At 36.8% G+C, this 24326-nt stretch overlaps 1 protein-coding gene and 1 pseudogene across 5 annotated transcripts in view; both read right to left on the reverse strand.

Annotated features, from left to right (window-relative positions):
• Window positions 1–24326, reverse strand: part of CEP350 (centrosomal protein 350) — a 193870-nt gene that overhangs the window by 12301 nt on the left and 157243 nt on the right. For all 4 annotated transcript variants that reach the window (XM_053607967.1, XM_053607968.1, XM_053607965.1 and 1 more), the window contains 7 exons: window positions 17987–18147; window positions 14807–14943; window positions 13528–13610; window positions 10576–12572; window positions 9271–9678; window positions 9037–9183; window positions 6581–6703 (listed from right to left, as the gene is read on the reverse strand). In XM_053607967.1, the coding sequence (XP_053463942.1) occupies window positions 6581–6703; window positions 9037–9183; window positions 9271–9678; window positions 10576–12572; window positions 13528–13610; window positions 14807–14943; window positions 17987–18147 (3056 nt within the window). The remainder of the gene's footprint in view (window positions 1–6580; window positions 6704–9036; window positions 9184–9270; window positions 9679–10575; window positions 12573–13527; window positions 13611–14806; window positions 14944–17986; window positions 18148–24326) is intronic.
• On the reverse strand, window positions 3684–5737 carry LOC128597534 (chromobox protein homolog 1-like; annotated as a pseudogene). Its single transcript, XR_008383271.1, has one exon. The product of XR_008383271.1 is annotated as a chromobox protein homolog 1-like (transcript).

Below are 24326 nucleotides of genomic sequence, written 5' to 3' on the forward strand. Positions count from 1 at the left end.
GACAAATGGATGAAGACAATGTGGTATATACAATGGAATACTAAAAAAGAAGGAAATTCTGTCATTTGGCATAACATGGGTGAACCTGGAGGATATTATACTAAGTGAAATAAGCCAGGCTCAGAAAGACAAATATTGCATGATTTTACTTATATGTGGAATCTAAAAATTTGAGCTCAGGGAAGTAGAGAGTAGAATGATGGTTATCTAAGGCTGGGGGTGTAGAGAATGGAGAATTGTTGATCAAAGCGTACTATGTTTCAGACAAATCAGTGCATGGACTTCATCTCTCCTCATCTACACTTTCTTAGTCTCATGGTTTTGACTACCATCTGTATGTTCACCACACCCAAATTTGTATCTGTAGCCTAGTACTCTTGGTTAAACTCCAGACTCATATAGGCTACTCGTGTCTTTGCCCACATTTCCCACCCTCCCTTCAATCTCTTCTCAACACAGCAGCTATAGCGATTCTGTCAAGTCAGATGATGTCACTTTCCTGCTCAAAACGTTGAATCTCTCACTCAGGAGGAGTAAGTTTTGAGATCTATTGCACAGCAGGATAATTTCAGTCAATAATAATGTATATTTCAAATAACTAAGAATACCAGAATGTTTACTGCAGATCAGTTCACAATTACCAAGATGTGGTAGCAACTCAAGTGCCCATCAACCCATGACTAGATTAACAAACTGTGGTTTTTGTATACCATGGAATACTATTCAGCCATTTACATTTTTTATGTTTACATAGATGGAATTGAAACACATTCTTAGTAAAGTATCTCAAGAATGGAGGAAAAAGTATCAAATGTACTCAATACTAATATGAAACCCATATGTAAACAACTACATGCCCACATGAAAGATAAAACACAAGCACAGTCTAGCCTGAGGGTGACTGGAGGGATCTCACCGAATGTGCACAATATGAGGGTTCAGCAAGGCCCCTGGGTGAGGGGCTCAACTACAGCTTGAACTCTACCTTAGAACTGAAAACAATGTAACCTAAACATTTATACACTCATACTAATCTGAAATCAACCTTTGGAACACGGGAGTACTTCAGGAATCAGTGCAAGGACTGACAGCAATCCTGTCAAGTCAGATGATGTCACTGTCCTGCTCAGAACATTGAATCTCTCACTCAGACTAAAAACTAAAGTCCTTAAGACCTCCACAGTTGACCATCTCCCTGCATTAACCACCTCAAGTTGACCTAATTTTCATAGACCGGACATGCACCACATGTATGTGTCATTACAAGGCCTCGTTCCTTAGGTTGACCATCTACATATGATGACCAGTTTGTTATAGCCCCCTGGGTGATTAAATTAACAGAGGTTCTATTGTATTTCATAATTAAACATGAAAAAGACTTAGAAAAATAGCAAGCAACAGGTAAAAAAAGGTAACAAAATTATGTAGAAAAAATAAGCTCATTCTGACTAAAAAAACTGATAATAGGTAGTGCTGGCAAAGACATTACCACTGCTCTCATATATAGTGCTGGTGAGTATATAACCTTCCCAGAGGTTGTCATGCAGTGCCTTTTAAGCCATGTTAAGGGATTTGGATTTTATCTTAAAAACAATGGGTTAAGCAAGAGAAATCATAAGATTTGATTTTCAGTTTTTAAAAATCACAGAAGACTACATCAAAACGAACAGGAATATGAATAAGAAAGTTATTACAGGTTGAGCATTCCAAATCTGAAAATCTGAAATCTGAAATACTTTTGGTTCTAAGCGTTTTGGATAAGGGATATTCAACCTGTATAGATGAAAGATGCCTGGTGAGGAGTATTAAAGGCTCTTATTTCTTGGGTACTTAACATTACTTAACATCTTTCAATCTAAATTTCTTTATTTGTAAAACATAGACTAACAGTCATTCCCACCTCACATAATTATTGTTAGTATCAAATAAGGCATGTGAAAGAATGATAAAGTATAAAACCCCACATTATCTATATAGTTATTGCTGAGTAAATGAAGCGCTAATTAGGTACATACATGGGGCAAACTGAAATTTAAGCATTGCACTTTTAAAAAAAATTATATGAGGGCGGCGCCTGTGGCTCAGTGGGTTAGGGCGCTGGCCCCATATACCGAGGGTGGCGGGTTCAGGCCCGGCCCTGGCCAAACTGCAACAACAACAAAAAAATAGCCAGGTATTGTGGCGGGCGCCTGTAGTCCCAGCTACTCGGGAGGCTGAGGCAAGAGAATCACCTAAGCCCTGGAGTTGGAGGTTGCTGTGAGCTGTGTGACGCCATGGCACTCTACCGAGGGTGATAGAGTGAGATTGTCTCTAAAAATAAAAAGAAATGAAATTATATGAATGTTAATATAGACAAGATAGAAAGTCCAGAATTAAAATGTCCAGAGGTACGTCTGAATCAAGTAACATCTGAGGTTGCTACGGTCTGCTACTACTCTTTTTCTAGAGGAGACAAAAGACTCTTCTTTTTTTGTTTTTACAAACTCTTTCTACTGTCGAGAAAAACCAAATAAATCCTATCCAGCTAAAGTTCTGGATAATGATAATAATGATGAAATGATAACACCTAATTTTCACTGAATTATGTACAGGGAACTGTTCTAATTGCTTTACACATGTATAAATATATAATCACTTAATTCTCTTAATAATTTTATCAGGTAGGTACTATTATCTTCATCACTGTCATCTTCATTTTGTGATAGGGAAATGAAGCACAAAAAGGTTAAATAAACTACATCCATTCATTGTTAATGCACTCATTATCTACCAACTGCCAGCTGTGTCTAATCCTCTAGACTTCAGACCCCTAGATAGAGAGCCCACGTGGAGACTCCCGAGCGAGTTCTTCATTCAGTTCTTTCCCCCTTCCAGAAGCTCTGGTGCTTTTTTACTTCTGTATTCCTTTCTAACTTCTAATAAATAAACTTGTCCATGATTACATATCAAATAAGTGGCAGAATATGGATTTAAACTCAGGCAGTCTGGCTCCAAAGTCTGCACGGGTCTCTTTCCTATTTTGAGACAGAGTCTCAGATGTCACCCGGGCTGCAGGGCAGTGGCAAACTCAGCTCACGACAGCCATAACCTCCTGGGCTCCAGTGATACTCCTGCCTCAGCTTCCCAAGGAACTGGGACTATAAGCACGTGCCACCACATTGGGCTGTTTTTCTTTGCTTTTGTAAACATGGGGTTTTTTTTTACAAATCTGTAATTTTATTAAGACAAAAACTGACAATGGTATGAAGTTTACATTTAAACAGTTTTCACAGAAATCTAACACATGCCTAAAAGGTTTTAACAATGTAGCTCTGGTTGGCAAGTCTAGATGTCAAGAACTGATGATCTTAGGCGGTGCCTGTGGCTCAGTCGGTAAGGCGCCGGCCCCATATACCGAGGGTGGCGGGTTCAAGCCCGGCCCCGGCCAAACTGCAACCAAAAAATAGCCGGGCGTTGTGGCGGGCGCCTGTAGTCCCAGTTACTCGGGAGGCTGAGGCAAGAGAATCGCTTAAGCACAGGAGTTGGAGGTTGCTGTGAGCTGTGTGAGGCCATGGCACTCTACCGAGGGCCATAAAGTGAGACTCTGTCTCTACAAAAAAAAAAAAAAAACATTTGTTGTGTTTTACACTGAACCACTGCCCCAGTATGAAAGTTCAATCTCCTAAGCCCAGGGCTTTTGAAATCATTCAACTCTTAAACCGTTTCAATGAAACTTGTACTGTCAGTGACTGAACCCTACTACCAATGGGTTTTAGAGTTCAAAGTTCAAAAAAACTAAGAGCATGAGCCCTTGTCTTCCCTACGCTCTCATCTCCTATACCACCCTTTCCCCCAATACCTCAGCCAGTAGCTTGGATGAATAAGCTGGTATTTATAACTTCATAACTGGAAAAGGGTCATCTTGTTTAATTTCAGGAATTAGCACCTCGAAGACAGAATGATCTCCTCATGAATATTTTCCAATAAAAGACTTTTCTCAATCAGTTTCTATCTCCAAAATGGCAGCTTTGGTAACTTGCAAGCTGGCTTAGTTCTTTGTGGGGAAGCAATAAGCTCAGCAAGGAACACCTTGGCTGATAGGTTTCAGGCATCCACAGCTCTTAAACAGTCTCTCACAGTCCTCATTTATGGTGCCAATGACATTTTTTTGAAAAGGTAAAATATTATGGACATAGAAGCAAATCATTAGTTGTCTGTTTTTTTCCATTATTTCACCATTTCCCCAATCAGGCCCCAAATTCTAAGCAAAATGATCCTACTTATCTTCCTTCTTTTCCACCCTATCCCTCCCGCCCCAAATAATACACCAGTAATAGCCAAAAACAACACACATGCTCCACTGTAAAAATGCAGAATTAACACTACTGGGAAGAAGGCTGTGGGTTGTGGAGATGCTCTTTGAAGTTCTACAGTTTCTGCTCTCCCACACACCCAATTCTGCAAGTTTCGTCCTTCATAGAAGGCTTTTTGCTTTTCTCAGCAAAGTGCAGAATGGGTTGCCTCGAAACACTTATTCCCCTTCCCCTCCACTGGGATGGGTGTGAAAACTATACAGCTTGAAGTGCTTTAAAGCACTTTGGGCTGCTGCAGGGCACAGAAACTATACTGGTTCTTCAAAGGACATCTTCTCAAGCTACCTCTATGGTATCAAGACAAGTAAAATTCCTTCCCACCCCACTTGAAACCCACAGTCAGATGTGACAGGGACTGATACTTCAGGGAAGTTAATTCTTGTCATCTTTTTTGTCATCATCCTCTGAGGTGTAGGAATGCCATATCAGCCTTTCCTCATAGAAGGATATGACAACCTGTGGGCACGTGACATTGGCTTCCTTAGCAAGGACCGGGTCAGCCTCATCAGAGTTTTTCCATTTCATCAGGAACATGAGCTCTCCACTGGAGTCTGCGGCTCCAAACCCCGGGCAAAGCCTCGTGGCTTTTCTGACTTTTCTTTGGTTTGCTTTCCTCTCCCTTATCTTCAGAATCACAATCAGCTTTGTGCTTACCTCCCTCTGAGGTCAGGGCAATCCAGATTCTCTTCTGGCTCCCATGTGTTGTCCTCATTTGAGAAACCCTTCCACTTCAGGAACTCCTCCACTTTGCCCTTTACCACTCGACGGTCAAGAACTTTTTCCACTACACACTCCTCTTCCTCGTCTTCTAGCACCTCCTCCACTTTCTTCTTGTTTTGTTTCTCCCCCATAGTGCCCGCCAGCTTTCTGGTGTTATAGGGTGCTGCTGCTCGGAGCAGCACCCAAAAACCAAAAACCAGAGAGGAATTGGTGCCACACTACTAGCATGTAGCATCGGGCCAGCTGGGAGAGTGGAGCTCAGGAAAACAAGTCGGGTGGCCGTAGAGGAGCTCCTCAGTTATGTGGTGTACTGCAGGCCCCAGCCAACAGCCCTCTTGCTGGAGATGGGATCTTACTATGCTGCTCAAGCTGGTCTTGAATATGTTGGCCTCCCAAAGTGCTGGGCTGACACTGGTCTCTTTTTAATTCACTACCTTAAACTTTGGCTTTCAGAGTCAAACAGAGTCTCAAGCTGTCGCCCTGGGTAGAGTGCCTTGGTATCATAGCTCACAGTCACCTTCAACTCTTGGGCTTGAGCAATCCTCTTGCCTTAGTTTTTCTAATTTTTTAGTAGAGATGGGGTCTCACTTTTTGCTCAGGCTGGTCTTGAACTCATGAGCTCAAGCAATCTACCCTTCTTGGCCTCCTAGAGTACTAGGATTACAAGAGTGAGTCACTGTGCCTGGCCCTTTTTTTTTTGAGACACTGTCTTACTTGGTCAACCCTCAGTAGAATGCCGTAGCATCTTAGCTCATAGCAACTTTGAATTCTTAGGCTTAAGCAATTCTCTTGCCTCAGCCTCCCAAGAAGCTGGGACTACAGGTACCTGCCACAATGCCCGGCTGTTTTTTTGTTGCGGCTGTTATTGTTGGTTAGCTGGCTTGGGCTGGGTTCAAACCTGCCAGCCTGGGTGTATGTGGCCGGCACCCTATCCACTGACCTATGGGTGCTGCCATCACTCAAGTTTTTATTTCTCAAGTTCTCCACAAAATACTGTCTATCAAGTTAAATATTCTGGAACATCTACTGAATACAAACAAAAGCAATCTATAGGCGGCGCCAGTAGCTCACTGGGTAGGGTGCTGGCCACATACACCAACGCTGGCAGGTTCAAGCCTGGCCCGGGCCAGCTAAAACAACAATGACAACTGTAACAACGACAACTGCAACAACAACAACAACAAAAAATAGCTGGGTGTTGTGGTGGACGCCTGTAGGCTCAGCTTCTTGGGAGGCTGAGGCAAAAGAACTGCTTAAGCCTAAAAGTTTGAGTTTGCTGTGAGCTGTGATGCCACGGTACTCTTATCCAGGGCGATAGCTTGAGACTCTGTCTCCAGAAAAAAAAAAAGCAATTTATAAAACTGAGAAGTAGAAATGCAGCTAATTAAGGCTTTAAGAATTTAGTATCATAGACTCAAGATTAATTATATCCATTTTCCTCTTATAATCGAACTATATTTTGACTTTGGAAGATATGGCCAAAACAAAAATACTTTGTATATACTGACCAGGATATGATCAACTCGGTCTCTTTTCTTTCTTCCAAATTTCATCATTTTCTGCCAATCTGTTTTGTGGTTTGCCTCCTTTTTAAGACTGAACAACTTGAGCACTTCAGTTGCGATGAAGTTCTATGGAAATAAGAGGAAGAAGTAAAACACAACAAAGTTCCTGAGATTTATGTGTTTACAATGCTGTAAACAGATTTATGCTAGGAATATACCAATAATAAAGGATTTATACTTATATTTATAATAAAAGATCATACAAATTGTTTCCATTTTAACGATTCTGCTTAACAATTTGAAAAGTATTCCAAATGCTGAAGACTTTATTCACTTAAAGAATTTTTGTTTTTACACATATACAAAAGTAAAATCCACTGATTAATCTGTAGAGAAAAACCACTTTTGAGATCCCTTTTCTCAAGAATGACTAACTTCATGCTGGCAAAACTAGTAAAGAAAACAAAGTAAATATCTGAATCTGAAAAATTCCAAAGAAATTTTTGGGAATAGTGCCATGTGAGAAAAGGATAATTCGAAGCACCAAGATTCAAATATGTTAAATTAAAAAAACATTAATCTATACCTCACTAGAAGAAGCATGATAATTTTACTGCCAATAAAATTAGCACTATCACCTTTAAAAAAGCCCTTACAAAATGCTATTTCAACATTAAAGCAGTGGGCAACCTGTATTATCTCCTATGCTGATGTGTGAAGTATAACAACTGATGGTACACTATGCATCTTGTCTTATTTTAACTTGTATTTTGTTATTAACAAATATTTTATTACTTTTTATGGTTGTTTTATTAAAAGCAATATTCTTTTTTTTTTTTTTTCAGACAGAGCCTCAAGCTGTCGCCCTGTGTAGAGTGCCGTGGGCGACAGCTTGGGGCTCACAATTCACAGCAACTTCCAACTCCTGGGCTCAAGCGATTCTCTTGCCTCTGCCTCCCAAGTAGCTGGGACTACAGGCGCCCGCCACAACGCCCGGCTATTTTTTTTTTTTTTTTTTTTTTTTTGGTTGCAGCTGTCATTGTTGTTTGGTGGGCCTGGGCTGGATTCGAACCTGCCAGCTCAGGTGTATGTGGCTGCTGCCTTAGCCGCTTGAGCCACAGGTGCTGAGCCAAAAAGTAATGTTCTTAATGGGGGAAGAGACACATTTATGAATCAGAATCACTTGAGAAGATTCTCAAAGTACCAACGTACTCTTGAACTTCACTACTCCCCACCTACACCCATTTGACAGTGAAAAGGTGGAAGAATAGAATATACAAGTGTGTTTTTAAAAAGCTGCCTACTTTAAACTAAGCGAGGGAATGGCAAACTTATTCTGTGAAGAGTTAGATTGTAAATATTTTAGAGGCTCTGTGGGCCACGTGGTCTTTGCCACAATTATTTAATTCCATGACTGTAGTAGGAAAACAGCCATATATATGTATAATCAAATGGGTGTGGCTGTGGTCCAAAACATTTTATCTGTAAAAAGACAGTGGGCTAGATTTGGCCCATGGGGCATGGTTTACTGATTTCTGAAGTAAAAATAAATTATATCTCATAAATATCTGTTGGTGTTCTGGAGATATAAAATATTTTTAAAGGTTTTTGGTGATCATATAAGTTTGGAAAACACAATTGTAAAGCTTTTCTCACAGCAGTCTTGGGACCAGCGGCATTTTATCACCTGACAGCTTTTTAGAAATGTAGAATGTCAGGTCCTACTCCAAACCTACTAAATAAGAACTCTCCATTTTAACAAGATCCCCAGATGATTCATACTCATATCAATGTTTGAGAATCACTCCTTTGGAAATACAACATTTGCTGAATTAAAGAAAGCTGTGACTAACAGATTGCCACCAATGTGACTTTAAACTCTGAGGTCCTTGTAGCTTCTGGACAAAGGTTACTTAGATAACAAAATAAATATCTTCATATATTTTATGTACTATTCTACATATTTCAAAAACAAATTACCAATTTGAAACATCCAAAGTCAAAGATGGAAAGGTAATACCTATATGTCCAGAAATGGCATGTTGAGAAGACATAATATGTTTCCATGTGTACCTTGTCTAGAGCTTGTCCAGAATATTTATACATACTTCTAAATTCAAAAGACACCTGAAACTCCTATGAGTTGCCATAATTTATCTCTCTGGGTTTTCCTAAGTTTTCTTAAATATTATAAATCATACATAATATAGGCTATGACTGATAAAAGTCTTCTTTTTTTTTTTTTTGAAAGGGGTTCCTTTTTATCCCCATCTCTTTGTTGTTCACGGATTTAGTGAATCAACAAATATTTACTGAATACCCACTATAGGACAGGTCCTGAGAACATAAAGGTGAATAAGATAGAAGAATACTTGCTTTTACAACATTTATAGATCTGTGTAAATGAACACAACGTTCAAAAAATCAAAACAGAAGCTACTAAGTAGTTTGCCGTTCACCTTAATTTCATCAAGGTTATTTGGATTTTTCACTCGTCGGAAGTACGTAGAGTTGATTCTACATGGCTTCATCCACACAGGTTGATTTAAGTTGGGATCCTCAGCAAATATTTCCTCAAAAATCTCTTTCGTTAAATCAAAAACCGCCTTGATAGAGAAAAACAAAACAAAAAGGCTAAGAATCCAAATTTCAGATGAGTTTAAAAATTAAAATTATCCTTCCATATTACGTACCTGTCTATAGACCCTTTTACTAGTACTTTCTAGATCTAGACCCTTATTGGCACAGCCAAGCAGTTTTGTAGGCATACTGATGCTATGAAGATCATGGCCTAATTCTTTCCATTTCCAAAGTTCTTCTGCTGCATTATATACAAGAGTCTCTACTTCCTCTGCAGTATGTGGGACTGCCAGTAATGGTTCACATGGCTGCTGGGATACTCTTTTAGGTTCGGCCATTAGAGGTACAATCGTTTCTTCTGCCTTATTTTTTTGGATTTTGTGAGAAGAGCTCAAACCAAAGTCTTCATCAAACCAGTCTTGATCATCTCCTAATGCACTCAGAAACTCCCGGCTGAGCTCAAGTTCAGCAAGTCTCTTAGCAAGTTCTTCCTGCCCACTGGCACCAAATACTGGGCTCTCCTATAAAAACGGAACCATTCAAATAAAGCACCATTTAGTGACCTCAGAACACTTAACATGTTTTTCTTTTAAACACAAAGTAAATGTATTATTTATATATTTAATATTTCTCTATAAATAAGCAAAATAAAAACAATATGGTGGCTACTAAAGAACAATTAAAGAAAAATTATCCTGTTCCCGCAATTCTGTTCGTATAAACCTTATGAGTGAATTTCTATAAATGTGTTTATTGATTAGTTTTTTTTTTTTTTGCTTTTTGTATTATCATTATTCTGTTTCTAAAAGACTGTCTTTGGGATATGGAAATGGGATATAAAATTTCTCACCTTTGGTGATTATCTGGCTCAAGTTACTCAAAATCATTACTTTTTGTGCGGTTGCCCATGGGCCAGCTAACCAAGCTGAAAGTCCGAGTATATGTCATAGTAGATACATTTCAATATTACCAGAAACAACATCACAACTGGTAATCTCTGCAGGGCAACAATGACTTAGTAGATACATGAACAAACAAGTACAAAGGCAAGAAAAAAACTAGATGTGGACTTCTGGAAAGCTCCATGGAATAATCTGTTCAATGAATCCGGAAGGGGGTCTAAAATGTGGACAGTAAGCCAGGGTTGTCAACCCAGAAGTTTAAATGTATGTTTCAGTTACCATAAACCTGCTAGTGTTTGTGACAACTCTATAGCGACTATTCATGACATAATAGAGGACAACTACACTTCAGACAGAAAAACAGCTACAAGGCCTTTAAAAACTAGTGTGGTGATCTTTCTCTAATAAATAACATGCCAGGAAAAAAAATAAACAAACAACCCTAATAGGAGCCACAGAATGAAAATGCACTACACAGGCAAGGTAAACGGACACATTTTCTAGACAAAAACTTACAGGTCTGGGACACATATCTGGAGAGGAAATCTCTTCTTTTTCATCTTCTAATTCAGACCGTAAGAAGCAACTTTGAATACTTGGTGATTGTTTCTCAAGATTTTGGGATAGGTCTTGGGGTGGTACTTTCTTTTGCTCATCATCAAGAAGCTCCTGATTGCTAATCTGGATTTTCTCATTCCTAGCTTTTCTGATTTGTTGTAGCTGACTGACCGTGTCCTTCACAAAGACTTTTAGTAAGTTGTCTGTCAGTAAGCTGACTGTTTCCAGCTGTTGCTTTGACTTTTTTTCCTCTGTTAGTGATGACTTCTGCTGGGCTTCTAATTGTTTTTTTTCTCTTGATAAAAGGTCCAGCAGTGGGGTAGAAAGCTTCTCTGAAACTTCTGAATATAGGTGCTCTTTCTTTTCTGTGAATTGCTGTTGCCTCTTTAATTCTTCAGAAAAGGTATTATCTAAACTATTGTCTTCCACAGCTATAGAAACCTGTTCTGTGGCATCAGAAACAAAGTCTTTGTTTTCCTTTGAAGAAATCTGTGAATTCACTGAAGATTGTTGGTGAACATGGGTTTCCAGTACCCCAGAGATGTCCTGGATATTGTCTGTTTCTATTTTAAGGCTTCTATCTGTATCAACGGAGGCTTCTATATCATGTTTATTACTAGGTAGAGATTTTTCATAAAAATATTCAATTACATCTTTTTTAATATCTTTTGGACCCTCTGTTTCTTTTTGCTCTTGATTATAGTATTGATATTGTTCATCTGCGTAACAGTTTTCATCTTCATTTATGTCTATATAGTCATCAAAGTTTTCCGGAATGTGAGATATTTTTTGAGGAGGAGCAAAAATGCCATGCTTTTCTTTGCACTCAAAATATATAATGCCATCATACGTTCCATTGTTATTTCCTTCAGGTTTATCCAACTCCACTCCAGCCCAAAATCCTTTAGCAAAACTAGTCTCACCTTTAAATCGAAGAGTTCCTGGCTGAACATTGCCAATCAACACCCTATCACCAACGTGAAAATCAAGTAACTCATCTGCTGCACAAACTGACCGCAATGAAGGGGATTCAGTAATTCCTTGTTCGTGCTCCACATCACTGCGCTCTTTGCTTTTCATAAGCTCTGTAGGGGACTTGAGTTCTAACAGCCTTTCAGAGTGGACCTTGCTATGACTGGAAAGGCTTTTCTCACTGAGGCACTCACTGATTTCATCATCACTACCAAAGCTGGTGGCTCTACTTCTAGAGCTCTTTGTTGGCTGTGACTTATCGCTGCAAGACTGAGAGTCTTTCCTGAGTGACAACAAAGATAACATCTCAAAATCATCTTTGTCTAGTTCAGCTGAAATTTCTTTCTTGAAAGAAGATACTTCGAAATCTTCAGAGTATGATATCTCTTTAGGAGCAAAAAGATGTTCTGACCAAGATAAGTCTCTTTCTTTTTTGTTCTTTTGTTCATGAAAGTGTTTTCCTGATTGGATGTTTGGACTATGATCTGTACCTTGATCTGATGGTCTCTCTTCCAACATTTCCTCTTTTTTATGAAGATTTTCAATGGCTAATCTAACTAAGTCTTTCTGAACATTTACAGAATCTAAGGGAAGATCTTTCCTTGAAAGAATTTCAGCTGAATCTACCAGTTCTAGTTTCAGTGAGACATCAGCTTTCCTTTGTTTAGAACAGGCATCTTCAATCTCATTCTCCTCCAATTTTATATTTTCTACTTCTTGTATTTCTGATTTTCTACTAGATTCTTCAACCTTGGCATGTGAAACCTCAAGAATTCTATTTGGGACATTTAATTCTTTGAGAAGAGTTAATGAAAGTACATTTTCTAGAGAATCTCCAGATTCTGCCCTGGTTTTCCTTGATGATCTGACAGTTGGAGAAGGTGTCTGAAAATCTGTTCGACTGTCCCATTCAATCACTCTCTTTGCATATGCAGGTAAAGATCTTTCTGATAGTGATTTCTCAGAACCTGACAATGAAGCATCTTAAAGAAAAAAAAAAATCACCACATCAAAATGATTTAATCACAATCTTTCAGTTTTGTGGACTTACAAGTTTAAATTGAAGACTAATTTTAGTAAAGAAAAACTCTGGTTAATAAATATGACTGGTTTTGGTTACTATATAAAGTAAGTTTTTCTTTTAAAAGTATGTATTATACTAATAATAAACAGAACATTTAAAATTACTGAAAAATTTGAAGTTTAAAATATTTTCTTAAGTGCTATCTTAATCTATAAAGTGAAGAAAAATGGATCTAAGTTTGTGGAGCCATTGCTTTACATGATTCATCATTCTCAAATCATACAAAAACCGAATTGTATGACACGTAGTATATACATTCTTTAAACAGGAAACCAGTGAAGGAGGAACAAATAATACTTTTATACCTGGGACCTTCAACTAAGCTCTTAAATGTAACAAAAAAAAAAAAAAAAAGGCAGTGAGCTAATAAACCAGGAATTAAGTCTTACATTCAAACTTCTATTTTGTCATTGATTCTAGGCGGTCCTTTTCATGCCTCAACAGTTTCAATTCCTCACTGAATTACATTTTATTTTCAGTAATTCTTACTTTTCTTTGATTAAATTGAAAAAAAAAGTATATAATCATTTACCCTAAGTGTTAATGTATATTGAAATTATACATCATCAGATATGAAATCTGATTAAGTGGGAATTTATAGATGTGGATAATATACTTAGCCATTTAATGTTCATGCTTTGGTTGTTACCATAAAATTCTAGACAATTAAAAACTAATTCAGATAACTTATGTATAACTAATAAATCATTTTAAAATATAAAAGTACTTAAAATGTCAAATAATCTATTTAAGAAATTAACTTTTTAGTAAAAAAGCTGTAGAGGTAGAATTTTGTAGGCCTTTGTACAAATACTTAGACTATGAAGACTCAATTATTTTTTCTAGTTACATACCAACATGTTCAGCAATAGACTCAAGGGATCCTCTGGAACGTTCTGAGTCTGCTAGAGATTTCCAATTCTTTGTTGTTTCAGATCTAAAGTGAAAAGCAGAAATAAATATTTTGTTATAATAATTACTAACAAAACGCAGACACTCTTAGACAGCTACTTCTTTTTTCTTCTCAGGAAGTGTCTCATATTTTGCTTTGTATATTTTACGTCTACTCTATTATATATTCTTATGTTGCTACTTATTCTCTTCTGTGTTTGCTTATGGTCTGCTCAATATTCTGTTGCCCAGACAGAACTGTAATCTACTAAGCCATTCAACCATTTTTGGATGTAAAAAGTGCTTCTGATGTCTTATGAATACAAAGACTGTTCTCACATACATATTTATGCAACTAGAGATTTGTGTATCCCATATTTTCTCAAGCTAACTTTTTACAAGTGGGATTACTGGATCAAAGGTTGCAGATCGTTTTTTACTTCTGAAACACTACCAAATTCTTTTTCAAAAGGTGTATCAGGGCAGCTCAAGCTGGCCTGTATTATTTGAAGCCAGTTTTGCTTATCTATAGTACCAGATATTGCAAAAATTATGCACAGATCTTTTCCTTGTTCATCAGCTTTTGTTAGTGTTTGTATTTTTTTTTTTTTTTTTGTAGAGACAGAGTCTCACTGTACCGCCCTCGGGTAGAGTGCCGTGGCGTCACACGGCTCACAGCAACCTCTAACTCTTGGGCTTCTGCGATTCTCCTGCCTCAGCCTCCCGAGCAGCTGGGACTACAGGCGCCCGCCACAACGCCCGGCTATTTTTTTTTTTTTTTGTTGCTGTTTGGCCGGGGCTGGGTTTGAACCCGCCACCCTCAGCATACGGGGCCGGCGCCCTACTCACTGAGCCACAGGCACCGCCCCATTAGTGTTTGTATTTTTAATGCGTGGGTCAAGACAACTCTTCTTCCAAAGTGCAACAGAAAAAAAAAAAAAATTTGGACACCCAGGACTATACACAAACTTGTCGACGCTACTACTAACAATGTTAGAACGTACAATTTTTATCGCATCCACAAGATTGCAGATTAAAAGTGTATTTTAAAATCTGTACCTTACTATAAATTTAATATGTATTTATAATACATAACACTTTACTCTGGTGAAATAAAAAATATAAAACAATATTTTTATTTCTACAATTTCACAATTATTTAAAGATAACTTCTACTAAAACTATTTCTTTATTCTCTTTTCAAACAAGGCACACTCTAGGTAAGTTATCAAAAATTTCTACCTGTGTAGTGGAAGGGACTTGATCTTGGGTTTTTCAGAAGCTGAAGAGAATGTTTTAATTTGAGGCTTGGCTGTTGGTGATGTTTCCAAATCCCTGCTAAGCTCGGCTTCAGTTTTCTTAATGAATTCATCATATGACTAAGTTTATAAAAATGAGAAGAGTCACTAGGCAGAGTCTTTAAAAACAATTTTAAATTATAAAGTATTTTATGGTGAAATACTTAAGCAATAAAGAAGTTGTAATATAAAAATCTCCTTCCCTGTTTCCCAGTAAACAGTTACTATTCTTCTCAAAATAGTCTTTAGATAAGCAAGATATATAACAGCATTCCTAATATCAATTAAGAAATGACAATCTAGATCTATGGAAGTTTAATACCAAGAAGCAATAACTCATATCCCACCATATTAAAAAACAACTAAATTATTGCTTTCTAAAGGGTATGCTATTACTTTCATGGTATTTTTGAGACATTTAGCCATTCTGCTCTGAGTTTCAATGGTAGCAAACTTCTTAAGGGGTAAGTACTTAGGGATACACATTCTAAAAAGGGAAGGAAATATATGGGTGGGAGTATGACAGTTCAGAATTATAAAAAATGTTTCCTGGTTATTCTGTAAAAAAATCTTTACTAATTTATAATATTAATTTGTATGAATTCTAAGGGGAGGCCCCTATCTATTACATCTTTTTTCTGAGCTAAAACCCCTACTTTTACAACTCCCACTACTTAAGACCAGAGCTGTTTTGTTTAACACTGTTTATACCCAATACCTATTCACATGCCTGGTCCAAAATAGGCTGTCAAGGTAAAAATTTATAGAACGAATAAATGGATGGACAAATGATTTGTCAGCTGCTACAGAGCCCTAAAATCTGGGCTAAAATCCCTACTTTCACAACTGTCAGCCATGTTACCTTCATATGAATTCTCAGTGTTTTGATAAGGTAACCCTGTTAATAAACATATACTACAGCTAGATGGCCCGGCTCACTAGATATGTATGTATACACACACACATATGTATATATATATGTATCAGGACTACAACTACTCATATCTGAAACCATACTTAAATGAGTGTGGTCCACGTACTAAATCTGTTATCAAATAAAATCCAATAGATTTTTTTTTTAAATCCAATAGATTTTTAATTAAACTGCTAGGTATTATGTATTTCTCTATCATATACTATTATTTTAAAACTTAAATACAGAATTTTCTTTTTTTGAGACACAGCCCCACTTTGTCACCCTCTGTAGAGTGCTGTTGTGTCATAGCCTCAGTTTTTTCATTTTTAGTAGAGACGGGGTCTCACTCTTGCTCAGGCTGGTCTAGAACTCCTAAGCTCAAGCATCCACCCACCTTAGCCTCCCAGAGTTCTGAAAGTACAGGCGTAAGCCACTGCGCTCAGCCAAGAAATCTCCTTTCTGACTGATATAACTAGTAATGCTATTCACTCCAGTAGTACTTTATTTGCAATAATACTCTACTTCAATAGCTCCTCATTACTTGACCTGTAAGATGAAGTAAAAACACAACACTCTGATTTATAAGGTCCTGAATATGATCTTTACTTTTAAATTTTGTTTCCTACTACTTTTCAACATGAACTGCCTAGTACGGTCATTGTATTTTAATCATTTTCCCTACTTCTAAACATCTGTGAAAGTTACAATCTCTGGTCCATGTCTGTATTATGTACCTGTTTAAATGTTTTATTTTCTCCAGATCTGTTAACAGGCTTATTTTCTGCGTGGAACATAAGTACAATGATATGGGCACAGAATTTGCAAATTAGAACTAGATTAAAATCCTAGCTTAAATACTTGTGAGCTGCGAATCCCTGGATAAAATCATTAATCTCACTGAAACTCAGTTTCCTTATCTGTAAAACAGGAACAATTAACACCCATACCTTGATGGTATGAGAATTTCATGAAAGATATATGTAATTAGCTGTGTTCCTGGCATTTATATAGGTATTTGAACATTTGATGATTAAATTAATAAATGTAGGAAGAGCATGTGTTTGGTGGTGCAGTACAAGGACCAAGGGGTAGAATTTAACAAGAGTGGAAATTTTGGCTAAATGGAACAATGGGTTCTCTAATACTTAGAGTACCTACAAGCTAACAGTAAAACCAACGACTGTGAAAATATGAAATTTCCTATTACTGGAAATGGTCAGGTGGAAACTGAATGAGCTTTTCTGATAATGATAACACAAGAAATGATTTTTGTGATGAATAGGGGATTCAGTCCAATTCTATAACAAATGTGGTGTTTGGGGAACCCCAGGCTGGTGGAATATGTATAATAGAGAAGCAGCCTGAGGCAGAACATCTAAGAGACTATGCCTACAATAGAGACATGAGGTCATAAGAGCCCCAACTAGCCTCGTGGCACTAGAAATGGAAAGGACAAGCAAGAAACTTTATAAAAGACTCTGTGGGAACTGGTGACTAAATGGACAGCAGAAAACAGAATTAAGAAAGATATCAAAACCACGTTTTCTGCCTGGAACAGAATCAAGAAGGCTGCTTAGAGCTTTGGAGAAAAGTCAAGTTTAGAGATATGATTTCGGAACCATTCAAGTAGTACAAAGTGTTCTACTAATAAGCTGTATGGCCTGAAACACAATTCTGCAAATAAAAAAGAAAGCAGTACAAGATCCAAAAGCTAGAATTACTTATCAAAACAATTCAGGTCTTTGCTGAAGTGGGGGCACAGATACCAATCTTTCTTTTCTAGACCTTGTCTTTCTTATTTAGAAAACTTATTTTAATACTTTATTTTATATTTACTTATTAAATATAATAAGTATATTATTATACTGGAGTATAGTGGCTATTCATAGAACACTGCAGTCTCAAACTTCTGAGCTGAAAGGATCCTCCTGCCTTAGCCTTCTGAGTAGCTGGACTATAGGTACAAGCCACTGTGCCTGATCAATTTCAATATTTATTTTAGTATTTAAATTTAATATTTAGTTTAACGATTTAAGAAAGAATTTGCTTAGAAATCCTCAGATTGTTTTTTAAGAGTAAGGATAAAATGTGGCACCACACTACTAATGAAAAATCCTAATTTATTACTTTACTAACAACATTAAAAACATTTTAGGCTTCACATATACATTAACCTGGATATTAACCCCCTTTCTTCCTATGTCTAACCTCTAACTGTTTGATCAGACTGGCTTCTTGGGCTTTCAGTCTTTCCTTTTGTCTTTTTTTCTGTTCCTTTTTCAACTGGTCCACAACTGATTTCCTTTTCCGTAGCTCATCCTTCAGGGCTCTGATCCTACCTTCAATGTCACTCTGGTCAGATGTAGTTTCTGAAAGAGATACAGAATATTTAACTCAATTTTAACTTAAGTATAGTTAACCCAGTAACTATTAATGAAAAGCTGCAATACAACACTCAATTTAAATAAAGTCAATGTAATAATTAAGATTAAGAAATTTGAGCTGCTGAAAAAAATTTATGGCCAACTGTAACCCTACTTTCCCATAAATTCCTCTTTATTATTTTTTTTTTCTTTTCACTTTTTTTGGAGACAGGATCTTGTTCTGTTGCCCCAGGTAGAGTGCAGTAGCATCATCATAGTTCACTGCAACCTCAAATTTCTGAGCTCAAGCAACCCTCCTGGCTTCTGACTCCCAAGTAGATGGGACTACAGATTGCACCCAACTAATTTTTCTACATTTTGTAGAGACAGGGTCTCATTTTTGCTCAGGCTGATCTCAAGCAATCCTGCCTCACCCTTCTAAAGTGGTAGGATTGCAGGTGTGAACCACCATGAATTGGGAGTTATTTTCATTTTCTACTTGTACTATTTGAAATTATAAATAAATTTCAAGGTATGTCATCTTGGTAAGATAAGTAGTTGGAAGTTGTTATCTTTCTCCTTAGTTATTAATATATAGCTTAATAGTTTTTAAGTCATATTAAAATCAAACTAGAATGTCACTTTTTCAAATTACTGTGAGTCATTAACTAATGATTTAATACTGCATTAAAAAGAGGGAAATTAGGGCCAGGCACAGTAGCTCAAACCTGTAATCCTAGCATTCTGGGATTGCCTGAGGTGGATTGCCTGAGCTACAGGTTCAAGACCAGCCTGAGCCAAGAGCAAGACCCCATCTCTAAAAAAAAGCCAGGTGTTGTAACGGGCACCTGTAGTCCCAGGTACTTGGCAGGTTGAGGCAAGAGAATCACTTGAGCCCAAGAGTTGGAGGTTGCTGTGAATTACGACTCCATAGCACTCTACACAGGGTGACAAAGTGAGACTCTGTCTCCAAAAAAAAAAAAAAAAGGGAAATAAAAAAGAAAAATATTCTACTGCAATCTTTCTTTGAAAGCTCTTAAAATATTTAGTATAAATGAAATGAAGCTCATTAAATTTATTTTCTTCCCTATAGTTCACATACAGACAAGATATTTAGTTGTAGCAACATTATGAAAAAGATATTTCATTATATTGTCAGATATATGCTATGAAAATAAACAGGTATTATTTAAAGATACTATTTATTTCACTACACACAGAAATTACATTGCATAGAAATTACTGTTCCTTACACTGCCTTGAATCACACAGTGGTGTCATTTCCATTTTAAATATATGGAACATTTAAAAACCTTATAACAGAAATATGATTGTATAGAAATCAGATGTACACGGCGACATTATATCATAAGTCATGTTTTTATCAGGTACTTCCGATTAAATTGCTAAAGAACTAGTTTTGGAATTTATTTAAATGCAAACACATTATAGTCCATTTTTAATATTGTGGTACAAACATCTGGATTAGAAATAATGAAATCTTCATTGGGTGTTGAGGCAAATTAAAAAGAAGAAATAATGATATTTGAGTCCCTGTTACTTCTATCACACTGAATTAAGATGTACTAGGAAAGTTACACCCATCTTATTATACCAGTACTAGCATCATACTAAGTAAGACCTTAGCATGGGCAAAGCTCACTATTTATTAATCAACACTTTGTTTTTCCCTTTTTTTTTTTTTTTTTTGAGACAGGGTCTCACTCTGTTGCCCATGCTGGCATGCAGTGGCATAGTCATACTCATTGCAAGCTCAAACTCTTGGGCTCAAGAGATCCTCCTGCTTCAGCCTCCCAAGTAGCTGGGACTACTGGTGCATGGCACCATGCCTGGCTAATTTTTCTATTTTTCTTTCTTGTAGAGATGAGGTCTGGCTAAGTTGCTCAGGCTGATCTTGAACTCCTGGCCTCAAGCTATCCCCCTGCTTTGGTCTCCCAAAATGGTTGAATTATCATTGCAAGTTACCCTGCCCAACCCAACACTCTCATAAAATAAAGTAAGTGGTGTTAAGATTAAGTAAGTATGCAAAGTATGTAGTTCAGTGCTTAGAATACACACACACATACATATACATATCTGTGTATATGTGTGTGTGTATATATATATTTATATATATATATAAAGATAGGGGATCAACTTAAGTGTCCATCAATGGATGAATGGATAAAGAAATGTGGGGTGCATGTATATGTGTGTATTTAGCATATGCACACACTAATTACACAATGAAATACTATTCAGCCTTACAAAAGAAGGAAATCCTACCATTTGCAACAATATGGAGGATATTATGTTAAGTGAAATAAACTAGACACAGAAAGGCAAATGATCTCAATCATATGCATAATCTAAAAGTTACCTTCAGGGAAGCAGTGAGTAGAATGGTGGTTAGCAAGGGCTGGGAGTTGGGGGGTTTAGGAAATTGTTAGAAGGATACAAAATTTCAGTTAGATAGGAGGAATAAGTTCAAGAGATCTATTATACAACAAGGTGACTAGAGTTAATGACAATGCATTGTATTCTTGTAAATAATATAATAACTAGGTTTGTAATACCTTACAATAACTATGTGAGCTAATTAGCTAGATTTAGCTATTCCACAGTGTATACAATTTTCAAAACATCAAGTTGCACATGATAAATATATAAAATTGTTATAAAAAATAATCAAATGGTGGTAGGAATATTAACACAAACATTTTAATGCAGCCATTTATTTATTTATTTGGAGGCACAGTATCATCACTCTGTTGTGCTGGATAGAGGGCAATGGCATGACCCTAGCTCACTGCATCTTCAAACTCCTGGATTCAAGTGATCCTCCTGCCTCGCCTCCCAAGTAGCTGGGACCACAGGTACGTGCCACCACAACTGGCTAATTTTACTATTTTTAGTAGAGATGGAGTCTCATTCTTGCTTAGGCTGGTCTCAAACTCCTGAGCTGAAGCAATCCTCCCGCTGTGCTCTCCAAGAGTGCCAAGATGACAGGTCTGAACCAACACAACTGGCCTCATGCAGGCTGAGTATATTTTTTCGTCCAAAACTAAAAAAGGTGATGGGAGGAGGAGAACAACTGAGTTATCTCCTTTATACTTTCTTTTAATTTTGAAGAAAATAATCAATTGGTTTTTGGGTTAAAAAGTTCTGAACACCTGGTACTGGCTTTATACTGATTCAACTGATGATAATAACTGGAAGCAGGGATAAAGCCTGAGATAAAAGCTATAGTCTTCCCCAAAAGTATAAGCCCATAACCTTGGATTCTCTAAAACTGTGGATTCTTTGGCTTGAGAAGATTTATGTGCCTCCAAAACTTGAGATGTTACTTTGACGACATTTTGTAGGAGACTACTACACTCCCACAGACTTAGTTTCAACTTTGCCCCCAAAATGAGTATTTAAAAAACTATGTATGAGGTTGGACGATTAAGTTCAAGAACTTATCCTAGAAAAAGTGCCACATACCTCATTGCTGAACATCACTATGGTCACCAGATGGCCAAGGGAAGTACTTTGAAAGTGACCCTAGTGATGATATTCAACAATGAGGTATGTAGCACTTTTTCTAGGAGGAGTTTGTGTACTTAATTGTCTGACCTTGTATGCCAATAGTTGATTTTCTAATTAAAACATATCTTTACCATCTATGGTTATGAAGATATAATAGCAGTTGATGAAAAACTTGGGAGTTTTTAGATGAAAGACCTTGGGAAATGTTTATACTTTTAAGTACTAAAGAAACCAAAGGTAAACAAATGAAAGGCAATTAGAAACTAATAAAAGCCTAGGAAAGTAAATGGAAATTACACTATATATCTGCCTAAATCTAGTATTACTGCATAGTATTTACCACAAATAATATCTAAGATAATTGCTGTTATTTATATTGTCATATTTTAATAGAGGTTCTGGGTTTTGGGGGGGTGGTGTGTTTGCTTGTTTTGAGATTCTGAGAATAGAATAGAATGTCTCTTCCTTTTGAGACAGAATGTCACTCTGTCACCCAGGCTAGAATAGAGTGGCATGATCTTTGGCATCTCTAGATAAATGTAGTATTTTTATGGGATTCTCTCCTGCAGGGTTTTTTGGGAGGTGGAGGAGATGGGAAGTGTCAGACAAATGATACATTAGTTTGTTTGAACATGTCAAGAGAAAATAACCTGATGGACAGAATAACTTGACTGAAAAAATGTTTCTAATTATTTGACATATACTGATTGTATTAATTTAGTTAATAACAAACTGTCCATCACTAAGTAAAGGTATATAACTCCACTACATTAAAATTTACCACTTTCCACAAATACTGTATATAATTATGTTATCGTGAACAGGTGGAGGGACTCTATAGCTCAGAAATCTCAGAGCTACTTTTCTAAAACCATTTATTCTTAGTTGAGTTTGAGTAAATTTTACCAATAAAGTATCTTAAAATGTTATTAATCTTTGATGTATAACTTATGCAAGGAAGTTAAGACATTATTCCATTGCTGCAGATGAAAACAGATAATCCAGTATGGGAAAGAAACTTGAATAAAGTCACCAGTAAGTAAGAGATCCAAGATAAGAACCCATGTTTGCAATTGTCAAATTTGTCTACTGACATGTTATTCTATGGGCAGCAACTTTTCACCAAAATATATAAATGCAAATATATAAAAATATTCTACAAGTTGAAGACAACATTTTTCAAACTGACTTTGCCCAATGTTTGTTTCTAAGAATCTATTCCCTACTGAAATATTCAACGAGAATTTTTATCATTCATATATATACACAGACATGGTCATGTGCTATACACAATTCAGTCAGTGACAGACTGCATATAATGACAGTGGTCTTGTAAGATTACAAAAGCATATATATTTAGCACTGTGGTACAAGTGCCTACCATATTCAGGATAGTAACACACTGTACAGGTTTACAAGCCTAATGGTCATTAGGCTATACCATACAGCCTAGCTATGTAGTGGGATGTCTAGGTTCATGTAGCTATACTCTACAACGTTGACACAATGACAAAATTGCCTACCAACAAATTTCTCAGAAGGTATCCCTTGATGTTAAGTGATGCATGACTGCATGTATATATTTGTTATAGTATTATTTGCAATTATGGAAAACTTGAGAAAATCTAAATAACCATCACTAGGAAAATAGCTAAATAAATTATGGAACACATATCCTTTGAAATATTATGTAGGAGGATCTATAAATGTGGGTGTGGGAAGATCCCATAATTTACTATTATCTGACAAATGGAAAACAAAATCACAGAATCAAAGACCAAAAGAAGAAGAATATTTTTCACTTTTCCTTTACTAAATGTCTTCTCTCAAAAGAAATTAAAATGAGCTCAAAAAACAATATTCTCAACATGGCAACACTCAATACAGTAATAATCTTCTTCACTATCCTACATAAACCAAGTTATCTACATATGCTTCCCAGGGTCAAACCCCTTGAAGATTTTTAGAGTAGAGTCTGTTCATATTTCATAATCTATTTATTATAGAGATTATAACAGGATGGAGGTGAAAGAAAAATAGACAACACTACCCACTGCCTTTTGCAGTACACTACTTCTCTACTTTTCCTCCTTTGAGACTTGGGTCACCATCTCTTGAGACTTATACCATCATCTCTCCTCACAGTTATCATTAATTTTTTCAAAAAACATTAAAAAAAAAATACCATATGCAATGTAAAGTGCCTGCTATATCCTGCTGCTACAATTGAGAAAAACATTGACCCTCCTCTTCAGTTTACAGTCTAATAGGGGAGACCTGCTGGGCAAAGTATGGTTACAATTTCTGCTTAACAAGTAGAAGTACAGAGTAGAACAATGTACTTGGAAACATATAGGCAGTGACTGATATATAGAAAAATATTCAAAAAATACATGATGAATGACTGTCCATTGGCTGGGTGCAGTGGCTCACACCTGTAATCCCAGCACTCCAGGAGGCCAAGGCAGGAGGATAACTTAAACTCAGGAGTTCAAGACAAGTCTGAGCAAGAGCAAGAATCCATTTCTACTAAAAATAGAAAAAATTAGCCAGGTGTGGCGGCATGTATCTGTGATCCCAGCTACTTGGGAGGCTGAGGCAGAAGGATTGCTTGCGCCCAGGAGTTTGAGGTTGCTGTTAGCTATGATCATGCC

Source organism: Nycticebus coucang, chromosome 10, assembly GCF_027406575.1.
Source record: "Nycticebus coucang isolate mNycCou1 chromosome 10, mNycCou1.pri, whole genome shotgun sequence".
Classification (NCBI taxonomy): Eukaryota; Metazoa; Chordata; class Mammalia; order Primates; family Lorisidae; genus Nycticebus; species Nycticebus coucang.